General features: G+C 38.7%; 1 protein-coding gene across 3 annotated transcripts in view; it reads right to left on the bottom strand.

The window, feature by feature from the left end:
- Nucleotides 1-25143, bottom strand: part of LOC109923003 (F-box/LRR-repeat protein 20) — a 123020-nt gene that overhangs the window by 66658 nt on the left and 31219 nt on the right. For all 3 annotated transcript variants that reach the window (XM_048614493.1, XM_048614492.1, XM_048614494.1), the window contains exon 2: nt 11062-11123. In XM_048614493.1, coding sequence (XP_048470450.1) covers nt 11062-11123 — 62 coding nt within the window. The remainder of the gene's footprint in view (nt 1-11061; nt 11124-25143) is intronic.

Below are 25143 nucleotides of genomic sequence, written 5' to 3'. Positions count from 1 at the left end.
AAGATTTTACATGTTATGTATTTACCGAAGTGCATTTTAATTTTTGTTTTGATTAGCACCAATATCTAATTCAGCAACCCTGGCATCAAATAATCTGGATAGTTCTACCAAGGTTATACTGGCTTTTAATTTATTATTTAACAGGCCTTCTCACAACTGAGTCACCACTTTTGGATAAAGGCAGCCTTTAATTACATTGATTTCCATAAATTCCAAATATTTCAGCTGGTTTAGATAATGAGTAGCTGATCAAATAGAATAGGGCTATCTCAAGAGTCGATACCAATTTTTTGGCTTCAACTCCCTTGGTTTGGAAAGTCGAACACTGTTAATGGATCTGCTGTATAACTGCAAACACATTCACTTTAATCTCCTGTTTGCTCATTTTGAGTAGTACACTTAGCTGTGTCATGCTACTGGCTTTCTGGAGGTGACACACAACTCTTAGCTTTTTCTGTTCCAGTATCACAAGGAGGAAATTGGAAGGACACATTCACTCAGCAAGGTGAACGTGCATCTTTAACAAATGTTTAAAAAAAAAAATGTAATCTTTCCAACCCAGGAAGTTCTACAAACTAACAGAAGTTCTTAAAGAACAACCTGCATAAAGTGCATTGCAGTATAAAAGCTGCACTGATTCAAGAGGGAGGTGTATTTGTATTTACACCTACCAGGCTCAAATAAAGCATTAAAATGGCCCATCAGGATGAGTAGATAGATATTACTAGTCTACTGCAAATAATCTGCTTGCTATCTTGTGGTGTAATGCAATGTCAGTCCCACACACAATAAGCAACAGGAACCATGCATGCGAAAAAAGGGAAGGGTTTTATTTTTGGAGCTGTTTTACAGAGACCAGAATCAGTGAATACTAACAGGTAAGCACCATAAGTAATTTTGGAATCACTTCTGAGTCACAGATACAAAGGGAGAACCATTTCATAAGACGAGTCCAAGATAACTAACTTTCTCCAAGTAGCTCCTTCAGGCAAGTAACTGAAAACCTAGCTGGGTAAGGAATCACAAGATAAAACAAAATTGTCCCACTCTATTTTGTAGCTTGGTAAGTACTAACATTGCCAATTGTAAGCAAAATAACAAAAGGCCAAACTGTTACAAAGGTTTACCACTGTTGCTTACCTCTATTGTAACCACACTTATTCAGACTAATTACAGAAAAGAAAGTTCTGACAGATTTGGGAAATTAAGTTGAAAGCAATTTCATCATGTTTGCCTGTATTTGCTCACAATGCAAGGCTAACAGAGTGGTTGTTTCCCACCTTCCCAGCCCCACTCCAACATTTTCTCACTGATTCAGGTTTTGTACAATTTTTCCATCAAGGGCAAAACCAAAAGAAAACAAAAAAGTGATATTCTGCAAAAGTATCTAAAACCAAGGTCTGACTACAAAGCAGGATCTGGTAAGTTGATCATTCTGATCAATTTACCCTTATGCCTTACCGCGAGAGGTTTCGCCTCCCCAGAAACAACTCCAAGGGATTGAAAGTTCCTCCTCCAAGGTATACTATGTTGGTGTATCAACACACTTCACCATTAAAGACCATTTTTGTCATACACTTAAACTTTGTAGAAAAACAGGGAACCAGCCTATGTGAAAAACAGTGTGTTAAAATTTTCTTAGGCAATGATATGGAATAACAAAAGTCTTTCCTCTATTCTCTTGAATGAGCCGCAGAATCATGAAATGGTTACAGCACAGGTGGCCATCGACTCTTGGAGCACATGTTGGCTCTCTGCAAGGACAATTTAGCTAATTTCCCTTCCTTGCATCGTCCCTGTAGTCCTTCAAACGTTCTCCCTCCAGATGATTATCCAATCCTGTTTTGAAGGCCACAATTGAATCTACCATAACTGTCATTTCTAAAAAATGAAAATCAGTACATCAAGATCATAACCAGTTGCAAATAAAAATTTTTCCTCATGCCATCTTTGTTTCTTTTGTCAATCTACTCAAGTCCGTCTTCTGGTTCTCCACTCTTCCACCAGCAAGAATAGTTTCTCTATTTGCTCTGTCTAGACCATTAGTTTTGAGCAACTTTATCAAATCTCTTCTCAATTAACTAATTATGAATCTAAAAGGCTAATTACTGTGATGGAAAACGTAAAGGAGGGCTAATTAACGAAATGCTGGGGCAATCTTTTTAAAAAAGTCTTCTGCAGATCAATGTGCATTTTATAAAATGCTGGTACAATTTTTATCAATACCTGGCAACTTGAATAAGCTGGATAGTCAAGCCAAACCATTGGTCAATCAGAAAACATTGATTTCACATCAACAGTCATGGCAGTGAAGTTCAGAGCCATGCTTTACAAACTAACTATTAAATGGAACGAATGACCACACCAATTCTTCAATTCATTAAAGGCAATATTTTACAGTACTGCTGACTCAGGAAGCAACTCTAGGCATTCTCTTGCATCTTGGAGCATACTCAGTAGTTTAAATGGCAGATGCTATAACCATCAAGCCCCATTGCCAACATCCCCTGCCAACTGTAGTCCAATTAAAGCTGAGTTTGATGGGATAACGGAGGGTTTGTCAGCATCCATTTGTTGGCATTTTACAAGCGGATCCTTTTCTGACAAAAAGATGTCAGCATGAATCTCATTTAATTCTGTTAGCTTTGTGACCATCGCATCACAGCACAAAAACACAGAAAATATTGCTCTGATTAGCAAGAAATCAAATGAGATCATTTTGATGCTTATTCCTAATTGTTAAAGTCCTGAGTTAATCAGCAGATCTAACCCAACTTTCTCCTCCTTAATTACCTAAAAAGGGATTTGGATGTCTATTCAAATCTTCCTTACATTTGGAATTTATAAAAATGGGTGACAAGCACAGTTAATTGACTTGGTGTATCTAAAATGTTAAACAAATACTAAGGCAGTAAAAAGAAAAAGGTCCCATCACAGGAACCTAGTCAAAAACAATGGCAAAATCCACACCCAGCAGCAGCAGGCAGGATGTGTATCAAATCAGATAAACGTGAACTCCCAAGAAGTTTAACATGGCGAAAGAGACACAAAATCACAAGTAAAATAACTTCTGAACTTCAGTTCTGGGAATGATTTATTTTTGCCTTCATTATGATCAAAGGAAGTGCTGATCCAATTTGAACTGGAGCCCTTCTTCAATCTAACTAAAATACTGAAATAAATTTCTAACAGGCTATTTTAAAATTAAAACAAACACAGTTACAGCACTATGAATTGACAAAGCATATTCTGACATAGTAAACTAACAACAAAAGTGTTTCCAAACCAGAAATGGTGGTGGGAATTTTTTGGAAAGATAACCAAAAACTTGGCTTAAACAGATGGCATTTAAAAGGTTTTTTTTTAAAAAAAAAGGCAAGGTGGTTTACAGAATTCCATAAAGTAGACTAAGATGACCCAAAGGCTCTGCTATCAGTGGTGGAAAGGAAAGATGCAAGTATTCAGGTCATTGGCATTGCTTAATCAGAAATATTGGAAGAGTTCTTAAAATTTCACACCATTTTATGCACATCCTTAAATGCTGCAATGTTGTATTCACAATTAAGCATTCAGTTGTGGTTCATTACTTCTTTTAAAAAAAGGACTGTTAATATAGTCACATGATTTCTACCAGACTCCAGTATCTTTGAAAGGAAAAGCTATGTTTGAAGTATCATCTCTACAACTACTCTCAACTCATTAGGACCCATTATAAAAGCGTAAACATCAATAACTGGGACAAGAAACATTAAACATCTGGGATACTGACAAAATATGAACACAAGTCAGCATGAGGCTTGGGAAAACAGTTTTGCACCGGAACTACTTCAGCTGTATCAGTAGATGTACTCTTGAATAATAACAAGAAGAAGCTCGGATCAGAAGTCAAATGCAAGCAGTAAACGCATTTTTAAAAAAATGAAAGTTTTAAAACATTTCATCAACAGAATGAGCACAAATTTTCCTTGGACATAAAACTGAATGGACACCATACGAACATAAAAATCAAACCCTCTTAAAAAACTAATTTCAACCTAGCTTTTTCCAGTATACTATTCTGTAACAAGTTTTTGATTTGTTCATGGGATTTGGTTGGTGCTGTCTAGGCCAGCATTTATTGACAATCCCTAATTATCCAGAGGACAATTAGAGAGTCAACCACATTGTTGTGGTTCTGCAGTCACATGTAAGCCAGACCAGGCAACGATGGCAGCTTCCCTCCCTAAAAAAAAATGGTCTTTAGTCAGTCATATAGCATGAAAACAGACCCTTCAGTCCAACTCATATGCACCAACCAGACATCCCAATCTGACCTAGTTCCATATGCTAGCATTTGGTCCATATCCCTCTAAGCCCTTTCTTTTCATATACCTATCCATAGGCCTTTTAAATGCTGTAATTGTAGATGGGTTTTAATCCTGCTCACCAATTATCCCTAACGTCAAGTCGCTGGTGCTTCAAAATGTAAAAGTTATCATCTTCACATTTAAATTATTTAATGCCATGACCTCTCTTTTCTGCAACTACAGCAGTCTCCACGATCTAAACCCCATTCCTTTAGAGCAGACTCTTGTAAAACATTATTTTCTTTTGCTCATTTCGGAGACAGTGATTACAGCTGCCAGGGCTCCATGTGCCAGAGTTACCTCCTGTAATCTTGCTGTCTTTCCACATGCCTCTCCTCTTGATACGCTTCAAAGCCCAACTCTTTGAAATATTAATGGGGTAACAAAAGCTTAATCAATTTTTTTTTGAGTGCTTCTCAGAAGGCTCAAGGGATACATTTTCTACCTTAAAAGGAATAACAACAAATGCAGGTTGTTGACGACAGCAAACATCTCACATCAGGCAAGCCTACATATTTGCTCTTTGTGTCATTAGTTCAACATGCCTTTTCAAATACTTCAAATTTCAGAAGCAGTCAATGTTTGCCAACAATTGCAATAGTTACCAGGACACACAGCAGCAAAACATGTAAAGGTATTAAGCTGGCTTTGTTTGCAGTAGAGTGCTAGACCTAGACCCCATTACCTTCCCATCTAGAATTGCTAGTCCCAAATGCATTTGTAAAAATTTCAACCCATGATCTCCTGTTTACCACTACCCTGTCTGCAGCATTCATCTACCATCATGTCTACCTTCACAATATATTGCATTTTCAAATCAATTCTGAAGTGAACAGATTTGAATATACAATTGGAATCTTCTCCACTCCAAACAACTCTTAGCCATATCCTTTTCTTTAGCAATTAATAAGGATGCATTCGAATGAAACTCTGAAAAGCACCAAAATGTTTAATGTCCCAATGAAATTTCTCCACAATTGTTCACAGCAGAGCACTAGAGGTCAATCCAGGAGGGTTGGCAACACAAACCCAGACTTCTATTCAGAATTGGATTTGTCAGCAAGTCAACAGGCTTTAAAAAAAAAAAATGCAATGAGAAAAAAAACAAATTAAATTCATAATTTCCATATTTAAAGAATGTTTAAAGAATACAAAAAAAAAAGGGAATAGGAGGCTTCAGCAAGCCCAATCTGCCATTCAGGTTATCACAATCTGATCCACTCAATACCACTTTCCTGCAGTTTTACTTCCCGTGGTTTAACTAGCTGTCTGTTACAACATAGTCAAAGACTCAGTTCCAAAATTGAGAATTCTCAAAAGATTCTCAACATTCAAGATATTTCATGTATTTCACATGGGGAGACGATGTCCCATGGCAGATGGTGGGATTCAAACGCAATAAAATATCTGGAATTAAGAATCTAAATGACGACCGTGAACCCATTGTCGATTGTCGGAAAAACCCATCTGGTTCACTAATGTCCTTTAGGGAAGGAAACGGCCATCCTTACCTGGTCCAGCCTACATGTGACTCCAGACCCACAACAATGTGGGTGACTCTTAACTGTCCTCTGGGCAATTAGGGATGGGCAATAAATGCTGGCCTAGCCGGTGACACCCTCATCCCGTAAATGAATAAAGAATAAATAATATCATCCTTGCGTCAAATGGGTGATACCTTATTCTGAAATTATGCCCTCTAGTTTTACATTCGCCGTGAGGCGACATATTCTCAGTATCTATATGCAGAGACTGGAATGAAGTTGGCCAAGTAGATCTCATTGACTAAGAGCTTCCATATTGGCCCAGGATAGCCCCAGTCAGGGAGTCCTGGCTGACAAATGTAAACAGGAATCTTGGGGATTCTCTTCACTCTTGGGACTGACCCTGAGCTAGCTGGTAAGACTCCACGTACCGTGCATGTGTAAATAAAGGGTGACCTGGTGTCAGGATACCAGCCTCTGTGGAGTTATTTAACTATACTTGAAGATTTTATGTTTCAATAAGATCACTTCACAAGCCCCAAAGAATCTGTTCTAAAATTGCTCAATCTTTGTCTTATGAGCAATCTCCTCCTTCCAAAACCTTCACTAAACTGCATCCAAGGATATCTCTACTTATGCAAGGGGACTGTATTGATTTTTGGTTCCCACAGTTTGCTTTCACCGGTGAAGTGTACAGTTGTTGCAAGTCTTTCCCACTCTGATAATTCATCCCCTGTAAGGAAAGGCCAATATTCCATGGGCCTTCCCAATTACTGCATGCTAATTTTTTTTATATTTCACACACAAAAGGACACTCCAATGCTTTTATAACACGTCACTCTGCAGTTTCCTTCCAATTTATACTCTGCCAACCAAAATGCTAACCTCATTTCCACATTATGTTCCATCTGCCAAATGCTTTGCTCATTTACTTAGCCTATGTATATTTCTCAAACAGAATCCTTCTCAACTTGCTGCCCTGCTGGCTGAGTATCACAAATTCAGCAAATCTGCCCTTGTTCTCTTAATTACTTTAATGAAGATACACAATATTAAATGCTTTAATGGTCACCTTTTACCTAGATCAACAACTTTGAAAGGGAAATTGTTCCAATTTCAAAATTCCATGCTCACAATTTGTCTATGCTGGTCAGCATTGTAAAACATCTAAAACATCTTCCCATCAACTGCTCTGAAGAAGATACAAAAAATCACATGAATCTCATTTTCCAACCCAAGTCTCATCTGAATCCCTTGCAGCACAATTTCTTTATTGTTAAAATCATGCCCAAATAGTACAAACTATTTCTACTGTAATGTAACTGAAGATCCATTTATAGTCTATATACACTCAGGATAAAAGATATTGCATTAATCACCATATCCAATCTGCAATAAGGCCCCAAAGCACTTCACATAATTCATTACTTTCGGGTTCAGTCACTGCTGCTAGGAGTCAGTTAATTTGAGAGTTGCAAGGTCGACAAATAGAAATTGACTATTGGCTGGCTGATTCATCATTTAATGGTGCGCATGGAAAGAAGAATGTTGGTCTGGACATTAGGAGGAACATCTTATAAATGCATTCATTCAATCTTCACTACTCACCTGAAATGTTTGCTGTCTTCCTTTTCAAAGTCTCATCAAAAGAACAGCATTCAGACAGTATAGCTTTGCATCGGTAATGCAAATGGAGGATCAGGAGGGGTTAGATATTCAAATCAAAGATGCGCAAATGCGAAACAATGACCATCTGGTGCAAGAGGCAACATACTACCAGTTAAATCACATGGTCACTTGATCGTAAAGATACATCACAAGTCAAGAACAATATTAGCTCCATATCTTACATAAAAACAGTGGAAAAACACACCCACTGTACTATTCTAGCAGAAATATTGAATGTTCCTCAAAACATGCAAAAATCAGAACTTGCTACCACAGAACAGCACGGGTGGATTTAAGAGGAAGCTCAATAAATACATGAGAGAAAAAGATTGTTGAATGACACAAGTAGGATAGAAAATTCATTGAGTAAAGCATAAACACTTCTATGGAAGTGGAGGCAAATAGTTTACATTTATGCTGAAAGTTTATGCGTAATTCTACCAAAGATTTAGATTTACTGCACCAAAACATGGAATATTTCACATTTATCAACATTAAAACCCCATTCCATTTTATATTTACTCCATCCAGAACTATGAATACTATCAGCTTCTCTACTAATGATCAGACAAAACCAAACTTTTATTACCTTCTTTAACAACACATACAAATATGAACCAGAGTCTTGGAAGAAATCCACAGATCACTATTGATAACACCACACTACTCTCAGGAAATTTCCATTTTCTTTTTCTCAACAGTTGTCAAAAAACTATTGATTATAATTTTCTTCAAGACAGATGCTTGTAGAGAATTGAAAATTCACTCCACATTAAAGTATATATTGGTTCTCTGTGCCCAATTGTAAACTGCCCATTTCTAGTTGGGAAACCAACTTTTGAATTAGACATAGAAATGCCAGCAAGATGGAATTAGGAATACAGACTTGTTTATTTTCAATTCCTTACTCTCTCTCGAAGATGTGCATTTTTATTTATTCATTCTCTCTGGGTGCCACTGACAAAACCAGCATTTGTTAAGGATAGTGGTCAGTCACCCTCTGCACAGTCCAGAGGTTTACTAACCACGTCAAAAGGCAGTTAAGAATAAACAACATTCATGTGGTTCCAAAATTATACAGAAGCCAGAGATTTCCTCCTCTAGGTAATATTAATAAACCAGACAGATCAGATAGAAATCAGATAGTACTGGTAAACTCACAAATCAATACTAGCTTTTTTATTTCAGATTTATTTAATTAACTGAATTTAAATTGCTTAGTTGGCATGGAAGGGTATAACGCATGCCTCCAGATCATTAGTTCAGCCCTGTGGATTACTAAGCCCGTAATATAACCACTACACTACGGCTCCCATTGTTTGCTCAACATTTAACAGACAGAACAACTGTGAACAGCATTTGAAGGTGGGGAAATCATGAGCTTACTACACTATGATGCAAGATTCCAATTACACCGCTGCTTCTGGCCCAACTTATTTATAAAATGGCATGTTTGTGATCAAAGCTATCATGCTGCACAGTTACAAAAATACTTCTTAGGACTTTTCCACTGACTAAAAATGTTAAAAACTACATTGTTTCCTACATACTTGAATAATCACTTGGTACTTAATTCAATTCGGTTTCCTGCCCAAATTATTTTTGGCACAGTGAAGTGAAAAAACAAGAAAGATATTTAGAAACAAAAATTTAACAAACAGATCGGACAGTGGCTCTTCAAATTCACAGATTCTAAGCATTGCTTCTCCAAAACATTGAAAATTAGTTGTGTTCTATTACTGTTTAATTCAGAATATACAAACAAAACAAACTCTAGGACTTCTTTACTTTAGAAATAAATCCATCAAAACTTATTTGTTGTACTCCACTGACTGGTGATCACAGCCTACCTATCTTACCATTTTTCGAAATGAAGTTACTTTTCTCGCCACACTCTCCTTAGGGCACTCAAATTTGTGCTCTTCCAAAAAGAAAATATTTCTATAACTACCTTGCATATCAAAGTCTTTCAGATAGTTCATTGACATTTGGTCAAATTTAGTAACTACTTTATGGCAACATAAATGGTCAACAATGGTAACAAGAACAAGGACAATTAATTGGTACTGAGTAGTGCCTAACAAAAAAAAAACGTTGAGAGTTATATCCCTGCTGTTTTTTTTGAATATTAAAAATGGAATATTCAATGCCATCTCAACCACTAGAAATAACAGGTGCAATTTCCATTTATTTTCAAGCGTAATCCAAAGAATAGCACCTCTGAAAATGTAGTTGCTTGCAATGGAGTGCCACTCTAAGTTAGATTCTGTTTTGTAGATCTTAAAGTCTTAGACTAAGTGTGTATCATTCCAATTCAGGCAATAACACCACCAACTGTGCGAAATCAAGAGTCTTCAGGGTAAAACAAAAGTCGTGTCAACATTGCCATTTTGTGACTCTCAAATCAGTACTTTTGATTAAATCTTTGCGCAAGAAGCTACCCATCTCCCAAAATAACTTTATGAACACTACATTGAATAAAGTAACCAGAAATTAAGCTATTTTAATATGGTATTAGTTACAAACAAAAAAAGTGATTAAGGTGATGAGTCACTAGTTTCAGCATTCAAGTACTAGATATCTCAATCAAAAGCAACTTAAATTCAATTTGGGTCTCGAAAGCAAGTCAGGATTTACCCAACCTGACATAGTCAGATTTTGGGACCATCTTCTCCGTCAGGGAGAAAAATAATGTCATAGCGTTACAGACATAACCACACATCTTATAAAATTCACCAGTGAACCATAGAGCAAAATTAACGTATTAAGATAAACTGCAACATAGAGGACGTCACCAAAGGTGCTCTTCTCAAAAATGAAGCAGCTGGGCACCACCCTCAAGACATTACAGAATGTTGGAAGAAATATTTGGAGCCACTCGAGATAAAAAGGGCAAACAAGTCAGTTTGAAAGTTTACCAAAAGCAGCAATAAGAAATCACATTAGGAAATGATTTTGCTGACGACTGTCAAAATTCTTAAGGTATCTAAATATCCATTACATTGGTTCAGAACTATCACATTGTAAAAAAAGTTCAAAATAAATGCCTGTATGCTTGACACTCCAGACCTAAACCGGTGGTATTTAGTAGCAGCAAGTTACATGCAGGAGCTTTAGTTGTTTGCTGCTCATTTTAAAACTTTAATAATCCTACCTTCTGACAGTAGCCTTCAATTTTTAGGAATAAAAATACCATGAAGAAATTTTTCCAAAAATCCTATGTGTAACTTAAAAAGAAAGACAAAGAGAATCTTCTGGAGGTGAGGAATTACAGAAAAGCCAAAAGGCTTAGTTCCAGGTGAAAAACTACATATACTCGTGGTTCAAATAAGATGGTCTTAACATAAAAAAATGATAATTGCTTCTGCTTGAAGTTAAACCTTAAAACTTTAAAGGTTATGCTGCCAGTATGCACTTTTTGGACACGTTAGTAGTATTTCAACATAACGCATTTGTACATGTGCAAAATTTGACCATTTAAAAGAATTTGTTTTACTTTTTGATCTATAATCTCTATATGAAAGCAAAAAGATTCCTTTACTGGAGCTTTATGTTATTCTTACCGGAGAAGCAGTTCCTTTGGGAGTTTCTTGTTTATCACAGCTTCATCGTTGTTCGAGAACATCTAGAAAACAGACGGTTAGTGTTAGAACATGCCAGGAGCAAAACAAAATTCAAACAACAACAAGAATGGAAACAAATTTGGAGGCTCCATTCTCTACTCACTGCTGTTTAAAAGTAGCAATCACTGGGGATGGGGAGTATGAAATGGAAAGTGACCATTTCAAATAAGGGCCAGTCAGCAACCCCGCAGGCATCAGCAACAGCAGCCGAGCATTGGAATTATTATGTGAATGGCAAACTTGAATCATTACCTCATCAACCCCTGATCAAGATTAAGATGAAAAATTCTGAAAAAAATTTCAGCTGTTGCGCACAAACAGAAAATATATAGCTCAGCAATAGGGAAGCTTAGGAATAATCCTGGCTTTTAGTTTCCAAAGTCTCATCTGGGCTATCTTGTTTGTCAGTTGAAAAGAAAATTACAAAGTACTGATCCTACCTCCTAATCCTCACTTTGAGAGAGGAAATGACATATATAGGGAGAGGCAATGTATGAAGCTAAATGATTAATATTTTGATACATATGTACATATAAACAGTTAAATGCAGTGCCAGAAAACAGCAGTTCCCACTCTCCTCCTAGTTCTGCGCCGTGTCAATTATAACTGCCAACGTACTGTAAGATACTCCAATTGAAAACTAGATTAAAAAATACATGCTACATCTTCCTTGGTACTCTTCCAAGTCTGCAAGCATGGCAGAGAACAAAGACCTTCAGAACTCGAAAAAAAACGACTGGCTCAAATACTTTTCGTAGAACAAACTATGTTACAACTGAACAAGTAAGAATACCTTCATTGGACAAACAGAGCCAAAGTTACCAAATCAACAGTTAGCAGACAGTTATCACTGAAATGAGTTAGCAGGGACGCCAATGACGCCATTCAACAATATTTAATTGAAGATTTTGTCTGTTCAGTCAGCAATTTGAGAGCAAATATTAAAAAAAAAAAGGTGCTGACAGCAGTAACTCATACTGCAACTACATACAAGTTATATTTTTGTATATTTAAGACAAAAATAACTAAAATTAACCTAGGTGCAGAGCTGGATGAACACAGCAGGCCAAGCAGCATCATAGGAGCCGGAAGGCTGACGTTTCAGGCCTAGACCCTTCTTCAGAATGTCAGGTTATGCATGTGGACTACAACTCCCCACACGCTGCTCAGTGCAGCTTCCCTTCTGACTCTCAACGTTGACTTTGAACCAGAAAGTGGTCCCATACAATACACCATTATTTGTTTTGTGACAACTCAGACAAATCACGCAGAAAGATATTACAAAGCTGTTGCAACTTCCACAACAACATCTTTCTGCAACTGTACAATCAACCTTCAATTCACAGTACTGTGGTACTAGCCAAGTAGTTTATGAATAATGCACAAATTGAATGAACTTTTTAGTTACAAATAAAGCAAAACTGTGCAGGGATCCAAAACCAATAAAATGAGACCAAAACTAAGTGCAGGACAGATGCAACCCTGAGAAAATAGAAACAGCAAGGAGGAGGAGAAAAAAAAAAGAAGAGTTTTAACCAAGTCACTGTCAATTCTTGCAGAGATAGTAGGAACTGCTGATGCTGGAGAATCTGAGATAACAAGGTATAGAGCTGGATGAACACAGCAGGCCAAGCAGCAGGAAAGCTGACGTTTCAGGTTTCACTTGATTTGCTGCCCTCTGTGCAGACAGATTGCTAACATCTTACAATCACAAAAATTGAGCGAGAAGAAAAGAAAATCTTTATCCGTGACCTGCACATCTCATGAATGAATTTTATTGAAAGTATACCACGCTTTTAAATAAAAAAATATATCTAGGTTACTCACTCAGTAAAATTTCATTTAGAAAACAATGGGTCTGGGCATTTTATTTGGTAAGAGAAAGTACTCTCAAATATTGAGGTTTTTATTTTTATTTTTTAAAAACCCCTTTTCCCAATTCCAAAGTTGTTTTAATTTTTTCTATTTGTCTTTACATTGAACAAAAAAAAAAAAAAATCCTCACCAGTTTCATCTCTCCTCCCTCTGAATCTACGAGGGATTCAGGTGAAGTATTTTCTTTTGCTCTTGACCTAAAAGAGTAACACCACTAACTTCACATCAGTGAAAGCTGATAATTATAAAATCTGTTGAGTACCCAACAGATTAACAACTCAATGTGTTGCAGTTCATAACAGAAGCACTTGTTACACATTAACACTGCTAAACTCCTACCAGGTCAGTCATTACATTTCAACCCAAAGCTTAACTTGAAAGTTGAACAAATATCCCCAAACTAGACAATACACTTGTTTAGTTCCTCTCTATTACAGACCAAAATGACAAAAGAATAAAACGCTTTACTTCTGGTCTCCATTTCAACACTCAAGAAGCTCAGGGTTCACAAGCCACTCAATGTCTTAATTATTAAAACTATTTCCGTGACTAGTCAGTAGACAAGCTGAAAATGCTCTCGGAAGTTGAAACCAAAGAAAAACACAAATGCAGCCAATGGTACTTCAAATACCCAATACAGCCATTTCTTACAAATGAAAGGTAAATAAGGCCGCAGTGCTACATATGGTACACAGATTTCAAAACCACCTAAAAAAAATTTCAACTCGCCTCCAACAGGCTGTACAAAGCCATTGAACTAGGCCAGTAACAAACACTTAGTGTCAGTCACCAGATACAGCATTTCTGCTACTTGACTGAAAATAGTTCAGTTCACTGACAGGAGAATCAGTAACCAGAGGACAGATTGAAGACAGTGGAGGAAATAAGACATAGGGAAGAAAATGAGGGACACAGATTCCACCCACACCCCCCCACAACCGTCAGAAAGAGTGATGGAACACATTCAAAACCAATATATAAGCATAGAATTGAAAGGCCCTTGAGGTGCAGTGGAAATGTCCCTACATCTAGGTCAGAAGACCTGGGTTCAAATCCTACCTGCTTCAAAAGGTGTGTAATAACATCACTGAACAGGATGATTAGAGACAACTGAATAAATACCTAGAGATTAAACAGTCAAGGCCATGGGTAAAGAATACAGGATTTAATTGTATGCTCTTTCAAAGGGCTGACAGAGATTATGGGCCGAGTGGGGGATTTTCAGTGCTGCACTATTCAACAACTCTATTGATGCCCACCTCCAAAACAGCTTTAGAGATTTTAAAATGAGGTCATGGGAACATCCAATTGAAATATAGAATTGGGAGGGGAGATGGAGTGGATAGAACCTCGACTGAGGTGAGCACTAACCAGTGCCTTCGATTTAAGCCAAGAGGAAGCAGTTTAAAAAAAGGGGATTCAAGAAAAGCATTTTCTGTCTCCACCGAAGGGGAGGTGGGCATCTGGAAATGACTCCCTGAAAATGGAGGAGGAAGCAGAAACCCTCAATACTTGGACATGTACTTTAAGAATCAAAACTTTAAAAAGCTTGCAAACTAACAGCTGGAAAGTGGGATCAAGGTTACTGGTCGGATAATAGTCACATAGTAGCCTGAACGTAAAGGTAAAGGTAAACTTCAACAATTCTACAGTGACACAGGAGAAACCCTTGAATCCTAAGTCAGTGTGTGGATTTCTAGTCGCCTCCAAAAGGGAATCTGCCTCCTTTTGGATCTTAGCACTGAAATTTGAGCTCAGAAGTTTTGGTGATTCAGGTTTCTTCAAGTTCAAATGGGATATTATCAGTTTCACTGCACTGTTTTTCCAAACAATTGGAGTAGATAAAAAAGCTATATAAAAGTTGTCAAAGTTGATCCTTGGCTAAGGCAGCCCCACATTTCAAAATTTGTTTGCCATCCATATACAAGACAAGATAAAGCATCCCACTGCTCCTCAAGTGACCCTAATCAAGTTGATCAGAGACTGCAATTTTCCTCATCTATATGGCTCAATTTCACAGTGCATCTTTATAAACTGAGTCAAAAATGGAACAGTAAGCACTCACTTTTTAAAAGCATGATTAGTTTATGGGATACATGCATTTAAAAAAAAAAAAAAAAAAGACATTTGGCGCTCATCCCTTTCAGGTAGGTGATGAGGAACCATCATCTCAAACCTGAGCAGACTACAAGGTAGGTGCGTTTATCACGCTGGGGTTCGGGCATTGAAGAAACAGGAATAGAATTCCAAGGCAGGATAGTGTCTGGTTTGGTGGGGAAGTTGCAGATGGAGGTTTTCCCATGCCTCTCTACCCTTCTGTTCTTCCACTTGGAGATGGTATCAGGAGCCTCGGCAATTTGATGCAGTACATCTTGTTGAGGATTCTTTGCTGTGGAATGTTTAAGGTGGTAAATCAAGCAGGCTACTTTGTCTTCAATATTACAAGAACTGCATTCAGAAGGCAATAGAGACTGAGTTTTTATTGCAATCCTGACTTGTGCTTGCGAGAAGGTGGACAGGTTTTCAGGAATCAAGTCATGAGTTATTAACTACAGAATTCCCAAAAACTTTGGCCTGATCTTTTAGCTACAGTATGTATAGTCCAATTTCTGATTAATGGTGACTCCCAGGATGTTAATATTCGGGGAATTCAGCAATAGTAACATTGCTGAATGGCAAAAGGGAGACACTTAGATCAATTCTTGTTGGAAATGTATTCAAGGCCGTCAAGGTCCAGGTCTTGCTGTGTATACAAACACATTTCCGCATAAGACTATATACACAAGCAGAAAGAGGTGGGTGGGGGGGACAGGGTAGGGAACAGAACAACGTTTGTCCATACTTCAGTGAAATGCGCAAAATCCCAGGATGCTTATGCAAGCTTCAGAATGACAGAAGTGTTTTGACACAGAAGACAATTCAGCCCATCGTGCCTGCACCAGCTCATTAAATGAACGTTATCTCATCTCAATCTTCTTTTTTTTCTCCCCCAACTTTTTTTCAAGTCACAGCAGAAGTGGTGTGTACAAGCCAAAAAAGGGAATTTATGATAAAAATTCCACTGGTGATACACTCAAAGTTGATGTCAGAATAAATGACCAAGCCTTGTTATATTTAGCATTTGAAGAAGCTACAAAGCAAACAAAAAAAAAAATTGACCAAAATGTCCAAATTGGAAGTCTTGTTGTACTGTTTGTTATAGCCAATAAAGATATTGAACGAGAACTGCTTCACATTGACAGTGTGGCCAACTCAAATGGATGACAGTGAATGGACCAGATGGATTAATACTTACAAGTCTCACCAAGCATTTCCATGCAAGCTACTTTCTCTAAATCATGAAGAATCATAGAGAATTGTCTCCTTTTCAGATAGGAATTAGAATGAATGGACAGATATTGTTAAAAGTCAGAACAATTAAGCATACATTACTAGTGACCAATGTAAGGAAGAGCTATGGAAACATTACCCCAGAGCAAAAGGTGTCATGTCATCAAAAAACCCATCTGAAAAAGTGCCATGAATCCAAGAGACTCCTGATTCAGCAAGTGGTAGATTGAAGAATCAAACATTGGAGGAAACATGGCCTAGTTTATAAAATGAACAGTTTGCCTAATGACATTTTGCAACTAAAACTGTTTTGGTTATTAAAAAAAACAAGAAACTATTACCTTAAAAACTTTCAACTAACTATCTGGCTAATTACTCCTTCAAACCCACAATAAAACAGTTTAAGTATGTAAATTAGCCTGTTGCTGCTACTTACAGTTACTAAGATCCATATCCTATCAGATTTGTAGAATTAACAAAAAGTGACAGGCCGACAGATAAAAATCTGACCTAGAAATAAACATCCCAGCAGAACAGGAAGAAACTGGTACGGTTTTGCTTTGTAAGTAACATCTCACATACTTAAATGATCAAGAACTCAGGCGAAGACGAAGGCCCATAGCACAGCACCGCATTGCACTGCACCACGAGTAACTGAGAGGAGATAAGCCAAAAAAGTCAGATAATATCAAAAAGGTTAGGTTTTTAGAAGATGGAATGTGAATAAGTGTAACAACACAATAACCATACATTTTTACAGACTGCATAATCCATGCTTGTATCTTGCCTCAAAAAAAACTTTAAAATTTTGTATGTTTGGAATTAGAAAGAAAACTCCTCTGGTCTTTGTGAAGAAAGTGTTGATGATAATGAGAAAACAAAACTGAAAGAAAATCAATGTACTGGTAAGGTGAATAGAAATGCAGTTCAATCCAGAAAAATGAGGCAATGCATTGAGAAGAGCGAACAAGAGAATACATAATAAATGATAGACTGATGAGAAACAGAGAGGAAGGAGGACCTTCGAATGCATGACCGCAGCCCTCAGAACAGAGGACGGTTAGAGCAACATACATGTTGTTTCCTTATTAGCCAATGCATGGAATACAAGAGCTGGATGTCTACACTAAAACTGTATGAAACATTAGTTAGGCCACAGCTGAAGAACTGTAAACACTGTTAGGGTACTCTAGGAAGGATATGATTATATTAGATGGTATAGAGGGGTGGGGGAAGGGGGTGGGAATTGAACAGGCTGCTATTGTTTTCTTTAGAACAGAGGAACCAGATGGGAGATTTAATTGAGCATAAAATTAGAGAGTGAATTTAAAAAGAACCTATGTTCATCCGTAGAGGCCAACAACCAAAAGGCGAGATATAAACAGAACTGGACTAGAAGGGAAAAATCAAATGACAGTTAAAAATTTTTTACAAAGATGGCAATGGGGATATGGAATTAAGCGTCTGAAAACGAAGACAAACTCTCATGACATTTAAAAAAGGACTTGAAACACCATTGACTTACAAGACTCCAGACCAAAAGTTGGAAGTGAAATTAGGCTGGATAGCTTTTCCATTTTGATTGACCGACCGACCAATTTATTGTCATGCACACCGAAGTACAGTCAAAAGCCTTGTTTACAAGCAGTACAGGCAGATAATGAGCAAGGATAAACAGATCAAAAAAGAAACTTGAGAGGCATACAGGTTACTTTGCACAGGGAGTGCACTAGGCAGGATCAGCGTTGAGGCTAGAGAGCTCCTTCCCGGCTGTTATCAGACTGAATGATGGTATTCCTGAACCTGCTCATGCCTGCAGTCAAGCTTCTGAATCTTCTGCCTGATAGAAGAAGTTGTAGGAGATCATTACCGTGGTGCGATGGGTCTTTGATGATGTTGGCAACCTTTCTGCGGCAGTGGGCCATTTAAATGGAGTCCATGGATGAAAGGTTGGCTTCTGTGATGGTCTGGGCTGTGCACACCACCTTCTGTAGTTTCTTAGGGTCGTGGGCACAGCAGTTGCCATACCAGGCCATTATACACCCAGACAGCATGCTTTCAATGGTGCATCTGTGGAAGTTGGCAAGGGTCCTTGCAGACATGCCAAATTTCCTCAGCCACCTGAGGAAAAGGCATTGTTGTGCCTTCTTGACTGTTGCATCTACGTGAGAAGTCCTGGACAGGTTGCCAATTATTGTCAGTCCAAGGAACTTGATGCTCTCCACCCTCTCAACTTCAGTTCCATTAATGCAGATGGGAGTGTGTTCTCCTTCCTTTCTTTCTGAAGTCCATGATCAGTTCTTTAGTTTTGCCGACGTCGTGAGGGAGGTTGTTTTCATTGCGCCAAGTCACCAAGCCCTCTGTATCCCTGCTGTATTTTGACTTGTCGTTGTTAGATATCCATCCCACTACAGTGGTGTCATCAGTGAACTTGTAGATGGTGTTTGCTCAGAATTCGACAACACAATTGTTTTGTTTTCTATTAATTTTGTGGGATGTGGGTGTCACTGGCTGGCCAACATTTCTTGCCCATTCCTAGTTGCCCTTGAGAAGGTGGTGGTGAGCTGCCTTCTTGAACCACTGCATTCCTCCTATGGGCTGACCCACAATGTTATTAGGGAGGGAATTCCAGGATTTTGACCAAGTGACAGTGAAGGAATGGCAATATATTTCCAAGTCAGGATGGTGAGTGACTTGGAGGCGAACTTGGACGTGGCGGTGTTCCCATATATCTGCTGCCCTTGTCCTTCCAGATGGAAGTGGTCATGGGTTTGGAAGGTGCTGTCTGAGGATCTTTGGTGAATTTCTGCAGTGTATCTTGTAGATAGTACACACTGGTGCTACTAAGCGTCGGTGGTGGGGGTGTTGGAGGTTTTGGATGCTTGTGGGTGTAATGCCAGTCAAGCAGGCTGCTTTGTCCTGGATGGTGTCAAGCTTCAAGAGTTGTTGGGGCTGCACTCATCCAGGCAAGTGGGGAGTATTCCATCACACTCCTGACTTGTGCCTTGCAGATGGTGAACAGGTTTTGAGGAGTCAGGAGATGAGTTACGTGCCACAGTATTCCCAGCTTCTGGCCTGCTCTTGTAGCCACTGTGCTAATGTGTTGAGTCCAGTTGAGTCTCTGATCAATGGTAACCCCCAGGATGTTGATAGTGGGGGATTCAGTGATGGTAACACCATTGAATGTCAAAGGATGGTGGTTAGATTGTCTCTTATTGGTGATGGTAATAGCCTGGCATTTGTGTGGCACGAATGTCACTTACCACTTGTCAGCCCAAGTCTGGATATTTTCCAGATCTTGTTGCATGTGGACATGGACTGCTTCAGTGTCTGAGGAATCACGAATGGTGCTGAACATTGCGCAATCATCAGCGAACATCCCCACTTCTGACCTTATGATGGAGGGAAGGTCATTGATGAAGCAACTGAAGATGGTTGGACCCGGGGCATTACTGAGGAACTCCTGCAGAGATGTCCTCGAGCTGAGACGATTGACCTCCCACAGCCATGACCATCTTCCCATGTGTCAGGTATGACTCCAACCACCAGAGTGTTTGCCCCAATACCCTGACTCGTCCATGGCGACCAAATATCCTAAATTAATCCAGTCCCATTTGCCAGCACTTGGAAAATTATCCCTCTAAACCCTTCCTATTCAGATACCCATCCAGATACCTTCTAAGTGTTGTAATTTTACCAGCCTCCACCTCTTCCTCTGGCAGCTCATTCCATACACACGCACCACTGTCTGCACAAAAAAGTTGCCCCTTTATGTCCCTTTTAAATCTTTCCCCTCTCACCTTAAACCCATGCCCTTTAGCTTTGGACTCCCCTATCCTGTTGAAAAGACCTTGTATATTTAACCTATCCATGCCTCTCATGATTTTATAAACGTCTACAAAAGGTCAGCATTCAACCTCCAACACTCCAGGGAAAATAGCCCAGTCTATTCAGCCTCTACCTATAGCTCAAACCCTCCAACCCTGGCAACATCCTTGTAAATCAGAACCCTTTCAAGTTCCACAACATCCTTCCTATAGCAGGAAGGCCAGAACTGCACACAGTATTCCAAAAGTAACCTAATCAACATCCTGTACAGCCGCAACATGACCTCCCAACTCCTATACTCAATGCACTGACCAACAAAAGCAAGCCTCAGAAAATTAAATCAAGATATTAATTGTCTTAGCAGATCTATGCTGACTATCCTTGATTAATCAATGCAATTCCAAGTGACAGTTTATCCTAAATCTCAAAAGGATTCTAATCATTTGCCCACTATGGAGGGTAGACTGACTTGTCTGTAATTATTCAATCTACCCCACTTGCTTTTTAATGCACGTTGCAAGATTAGCAGTCTTCCAATCCTGTGTCCGGTGAAGACGGAAAAAGGATACCCAAACTATCAACTACTCCCACGCCCTTTTTTTTGAAAAAAAGCAAACTGCTTGGGGCAAGTCGCAAGCTCCAAAGAAGGAATAATTCAAAAAAAAAGGGGGAAACCCTGCAAGGGAGTCTAGATTGCAACCTTGTTAAATAAATAGTTTGTATAGTCTTCACACAAATCACCGTGGCTTCTGCTTTCTTCAAGTTATACATCAGCAACTAACCCTGTAGCTTTTTCAACTATACTCATGGGGTCCTTTTGTGGTTTGTGGGTAAAATTACAGTAAGTGGGTAAAATTATATATTCAAAACTGCTGACAAGCTAAGCCAGCTCTCCAAGTTTGGGTCATGCAGATAGCAAGGGAATGCTGCTGGCAAGCCTTCAGAGACATCAATGTCCATCTGCCAGACAGCAAATTCTTCCCTACAAATATTACATAGTCTCTTCCACCTTCCCTATCATCTGACAGTATCCTTAATAAATCAAAATTTTGCTAAGTTTGATACAGTACTTATGACTGCACAAAAGACTTCCAGGATTGTTATCCTTGTGTCTTTGTAAAGAAGTTGGAGGTGCCTAGAGAAAAAAAAACTGACTAGCTGCATTTAGTCAACACTGATGGATTAGACTGCTGAACATAGCTTAAAGCACACATCACTGCGCAAACAAGGAATTAAATTGCATGCTCTGAATTAATAGTAAATGCTAAACTTGTTTCTTATTGGAGGACTCTAGTTACTGAACATAATCAATGCCACAAATCTTCACCTTGCCAATTGTTCCAATGCTGATTTGTTTATACCTCTGCAATAAGTTGCAATTCCTTTGGTTTAAACACAAAAACTACAGAAAGAGGAAGAGGTTATTAATAGAAATCTTGCACCACAATGTGCAACATGTTCTGGTGCCAAGGTTCAGCTGTGTTTAATCTACCTGGTCCCTTTTAGATCTTAATGCCTAATTACTTTAAATCCTAAGGTCAAGTACTATTGCACATTGGCAGGTGCTGGTAAAAGTCCAGCTCCAGATAAAAAGCATGAAAATACTGCCATCTTCACTTTAATACTGTCTAGCCATTTAAAATTAAGCAACTAATATGCACAAATTTATTACACTAAACCCAAGGGTTAATACTCTATACCAGAAGATCAGTTGTTGCCGTCATGTTTGTGATGTCAATTTATCAATACAATGATATCTCTATATTTCTCTGCATCAATGTGTTAGATACAGACTTAAGCCATCTTGTATTATTTTTTGCACCTGCACTCCAAGTAGAGGACCTCCAGATTCAATAATTCCAACAAACTTCAGGGTGCCCACACCACTTCCCCGCCCCACCCCCCCCACCCAACACTGTACCCTCAGTAAGTCAACAAGGGTCAAAACTTGAAGTCAACAAAAACTCAGCTGTTCACATCCTAACTCGCAGCAAGTCCCATTCCTCTATTCCTGGGTACACTGACTTGCACTGGCTCTCAGTTAATAAACATTCCAATTTTAAAATTCTCACCTTGTCTTGAACTCTCCTTATTTCAGCCATCTCTCGCAGCTCCACGCTTCACTCCTCCAATTCTGGTCTCATGCAGTCACAATTATAATTGCTCTATCATCAGTGGCTGTACTTTCAGTCATCTAGGCCTTACACTTTGGAATGTCCTCCCTATATCTGTCTGCCTCGCTCACTCATGCTCCTCCCTGACATTTTCTAAACCTCACTGATCAAACTTTTGGTCACCTGACCTGATATTGCCTCGTGTGGCTCAAGGTCATACGTTGTTTAATAATGCTCCTGTGAAGCGTCATGGAGTATTTGCATTTTGTTAAGGGTGCCATACAAATACAAGAACTGATCTCCTTCCCATTGCATATCACCTGATGCACAGGTTTAGTGCCAATTAATATACAAGAAATTGCTATGTCACATTGCAAGGATGTAGCTTTGACCTTTAGAACTAAGCCTAACATTTAAGTGAAAAGAGTTCTAAAATCAGAGTTCACTGCTTGTTGGTCAGGAAACTTTGACTATTGGAAGAGTGCTCACCAGTCGCCAGCTTTGACAAAAAGTGTGGTGTCTATGCTTACTAATGTTTTCTCAACTCTCAAAGCGCCTGCAATGTTACTCATGGCAAGGTGAAGAACAAAATGTTTCATACCAAAAACAATCAATCATTCATTCATTCAAATGGTGTTGTTTTATGGGAGCACAAAAGAACTGCAGATTTACAATTTGTTAAAATATATTTGCTCATGTATGCAACTTTATGACTTACTGTTCTTAAGAAACAATGCACAATGCTCGGAGAGATGTTCCCAGCAGAAGGCATGTAACAATTAGGGAAGGGTGGGAGGCAAAACAATTTGATAGCAAGAGCATTCCAGGGTTCTGGGATCAGTACAGTGTTAGCACAGAAGATAATGACACTGGTTAATTCACAATGTGTGACTATGGAAGCGAATGCTGGGTCATGACAATACTGTAAGGAAGACTTTGGTTTGGATTAACTCATGATTGAGAGTACGGAAACACTTAGAGGGATTTTCTGAGCACGGAGATCTCAGGAACAGAATAATTAGAGGTGGAGCAGAAAAGTATGGAAGCACTAGGGAAAAAAAAAGAGAAAAGGTGCACGTTGCCAGCTTTTGAAAACCTTGTGAAAAGGGGGTGCATGGGTGAGAGACCTTGAACTGTCAAAGAGACCGCTGAATGTGGTACTGTTGTGTTTGTTGGGTGGAGTCAGTTGGTATTTTTGGAAACAGCAGAATGAACAAAAGCAAATTCATCCTATCTTCTCAAAATAGCACAAGGAGGTTTCCCAGCACGGGGGTGGACTGTTATCTTAATTAAGTGCTTATTGCACTAACAATAATTGTTAACTGTGTGCCAGCAATTAAAATACAAGCATGCTGTACACTTGACATAATCCTGGCCAAGTGCCAGACAGCCATTCGTAGGAACCCACCCTGCTCACAGAAAGGTCTGGAAGCCAACAAGTCTAACTATGCTTTTAAGTTCTCTGCTTTCTTCCCCAGAAAAGAGTGCGATAGAACTTCCATGGCAAAGTTTAGCTGAGGCAGAAGTACCCAATTTTCTCGGGCTTTTTGCCATTAGTACTGTAGAGAACAGCAAATTAACAGTTGGAGGACTCAGTTGGCATCAGTCAGAGGAAGAATGAACCAACCTGAGGCAAGTATAATAAATAGGCTTAGATATAGGAAGTTTAAGGATGACAGAAAGTAAACGTTACACTTACAGGAAGTGGTGCTATACACAAGAGAGACAGACAGATATCTTCTGGTATGGTTTTCTTCGAACGTAGCTCAATCACAAAATACAAATCGCTCTCTGTGAAGTCAATTATATGTAATAGGTAATTAGGTACATATTGAAGAGGACAAGTGTTAAAAGGATACGTAGAAAGAGCAGGGCAATGGAATTAGAATAGTTCTAATGTGGAGCTAATAACCACACAGATTAATGGTCAAATCAATTCCTTCAGTATTGAAACTTCAGATTTCTGAGAGAAGGGTGCCAGAGTAGATTCCTTCACAAATCTAACATTATTCTCCACTGTACTCGATCAGGTGTTTACAAATTCTGAACTGTGTTTCAGTTTTTGGTAGGAGACAAAAAACACCAATCAGAAGCTCTAAGCCACACCAAAGATAGTGAAATGCAAAGGAGTAGCTTTGCAACGTGAAATGAGAAAAAAAAACATTAAGCCAACATTTTACTCCACAAATCCATCTTTCACATATGAAAGCTGCACATTACCACTAGGCAAGTAAAGACTAAGAATTGCCCATATAAGTTCAAATATTCAAATAGGGTGGTCCAAGGACTGTGACAAGTGGAATCCCACACGGGTCTGCACTGGGACACCATCTTTTTATCCAAATTATTAATGTAAATTGTAAAGGAAACTAAAAGAATGGTAGCAACATTTACAGACAACACAAAGATACGTAGGAAAGTCGGTTGTAATGTATGCATTAGGAGTTTGTAGATGGGAATTGCTAAGTTAAGTGACTGCAAAAATCTGGCAGTGGGAGTACAATATGGGAAAGTGAGGGGTTAATTTTGGCAGGAAGAATGAAAAAGCAAAGTATTACTTACATGGAAAATGACTGCAGAATTCTGGAATTGCAGAGAGATCTAGGTGTTCTAGTGTACAAGTAATGACGGATAATTTGAAAAAGTTGGGCTCATTTCCACTGAAGGTTTGAAGCGTGAAGGATAACTTGATTGAAGGATTAAAGATTCTGAAAAGTCTTGGCAAGGTGGATGTGGAAAAAAATGTTTCCTCGCACATGAGTCCAGCACTGGAAGGGGAGGTGGCTGGGAGGTCAATGTTTTAAACATTAGGAACAGATGAGATTCTTTCCGCCCCACCCCTCAAAAAAGGGTTGAGAAACTTTGAACACACCGC

This window comes from Rhincodon typus, chromosome 30 (genome assembly GCF_021869965.1).
Source record: "Rhincodon typus isolate 14 chromosome 30, sRhiTyp1.1, whole genome shotgun sequence".
Classification (NCBI taxonomy): domain Eukaryota; kingdom Metazoa; phylum Chordata; class Chondrichthyes; order Orectolobiformes; family Rhincodontidae; genus Rhincodon; species Rhincodon typus.
The sequence above is the reverse complement of the archived record's forward strand: the minus strand, read 5'-3'. Positions and strand labels throughout refer to the sequence as shown.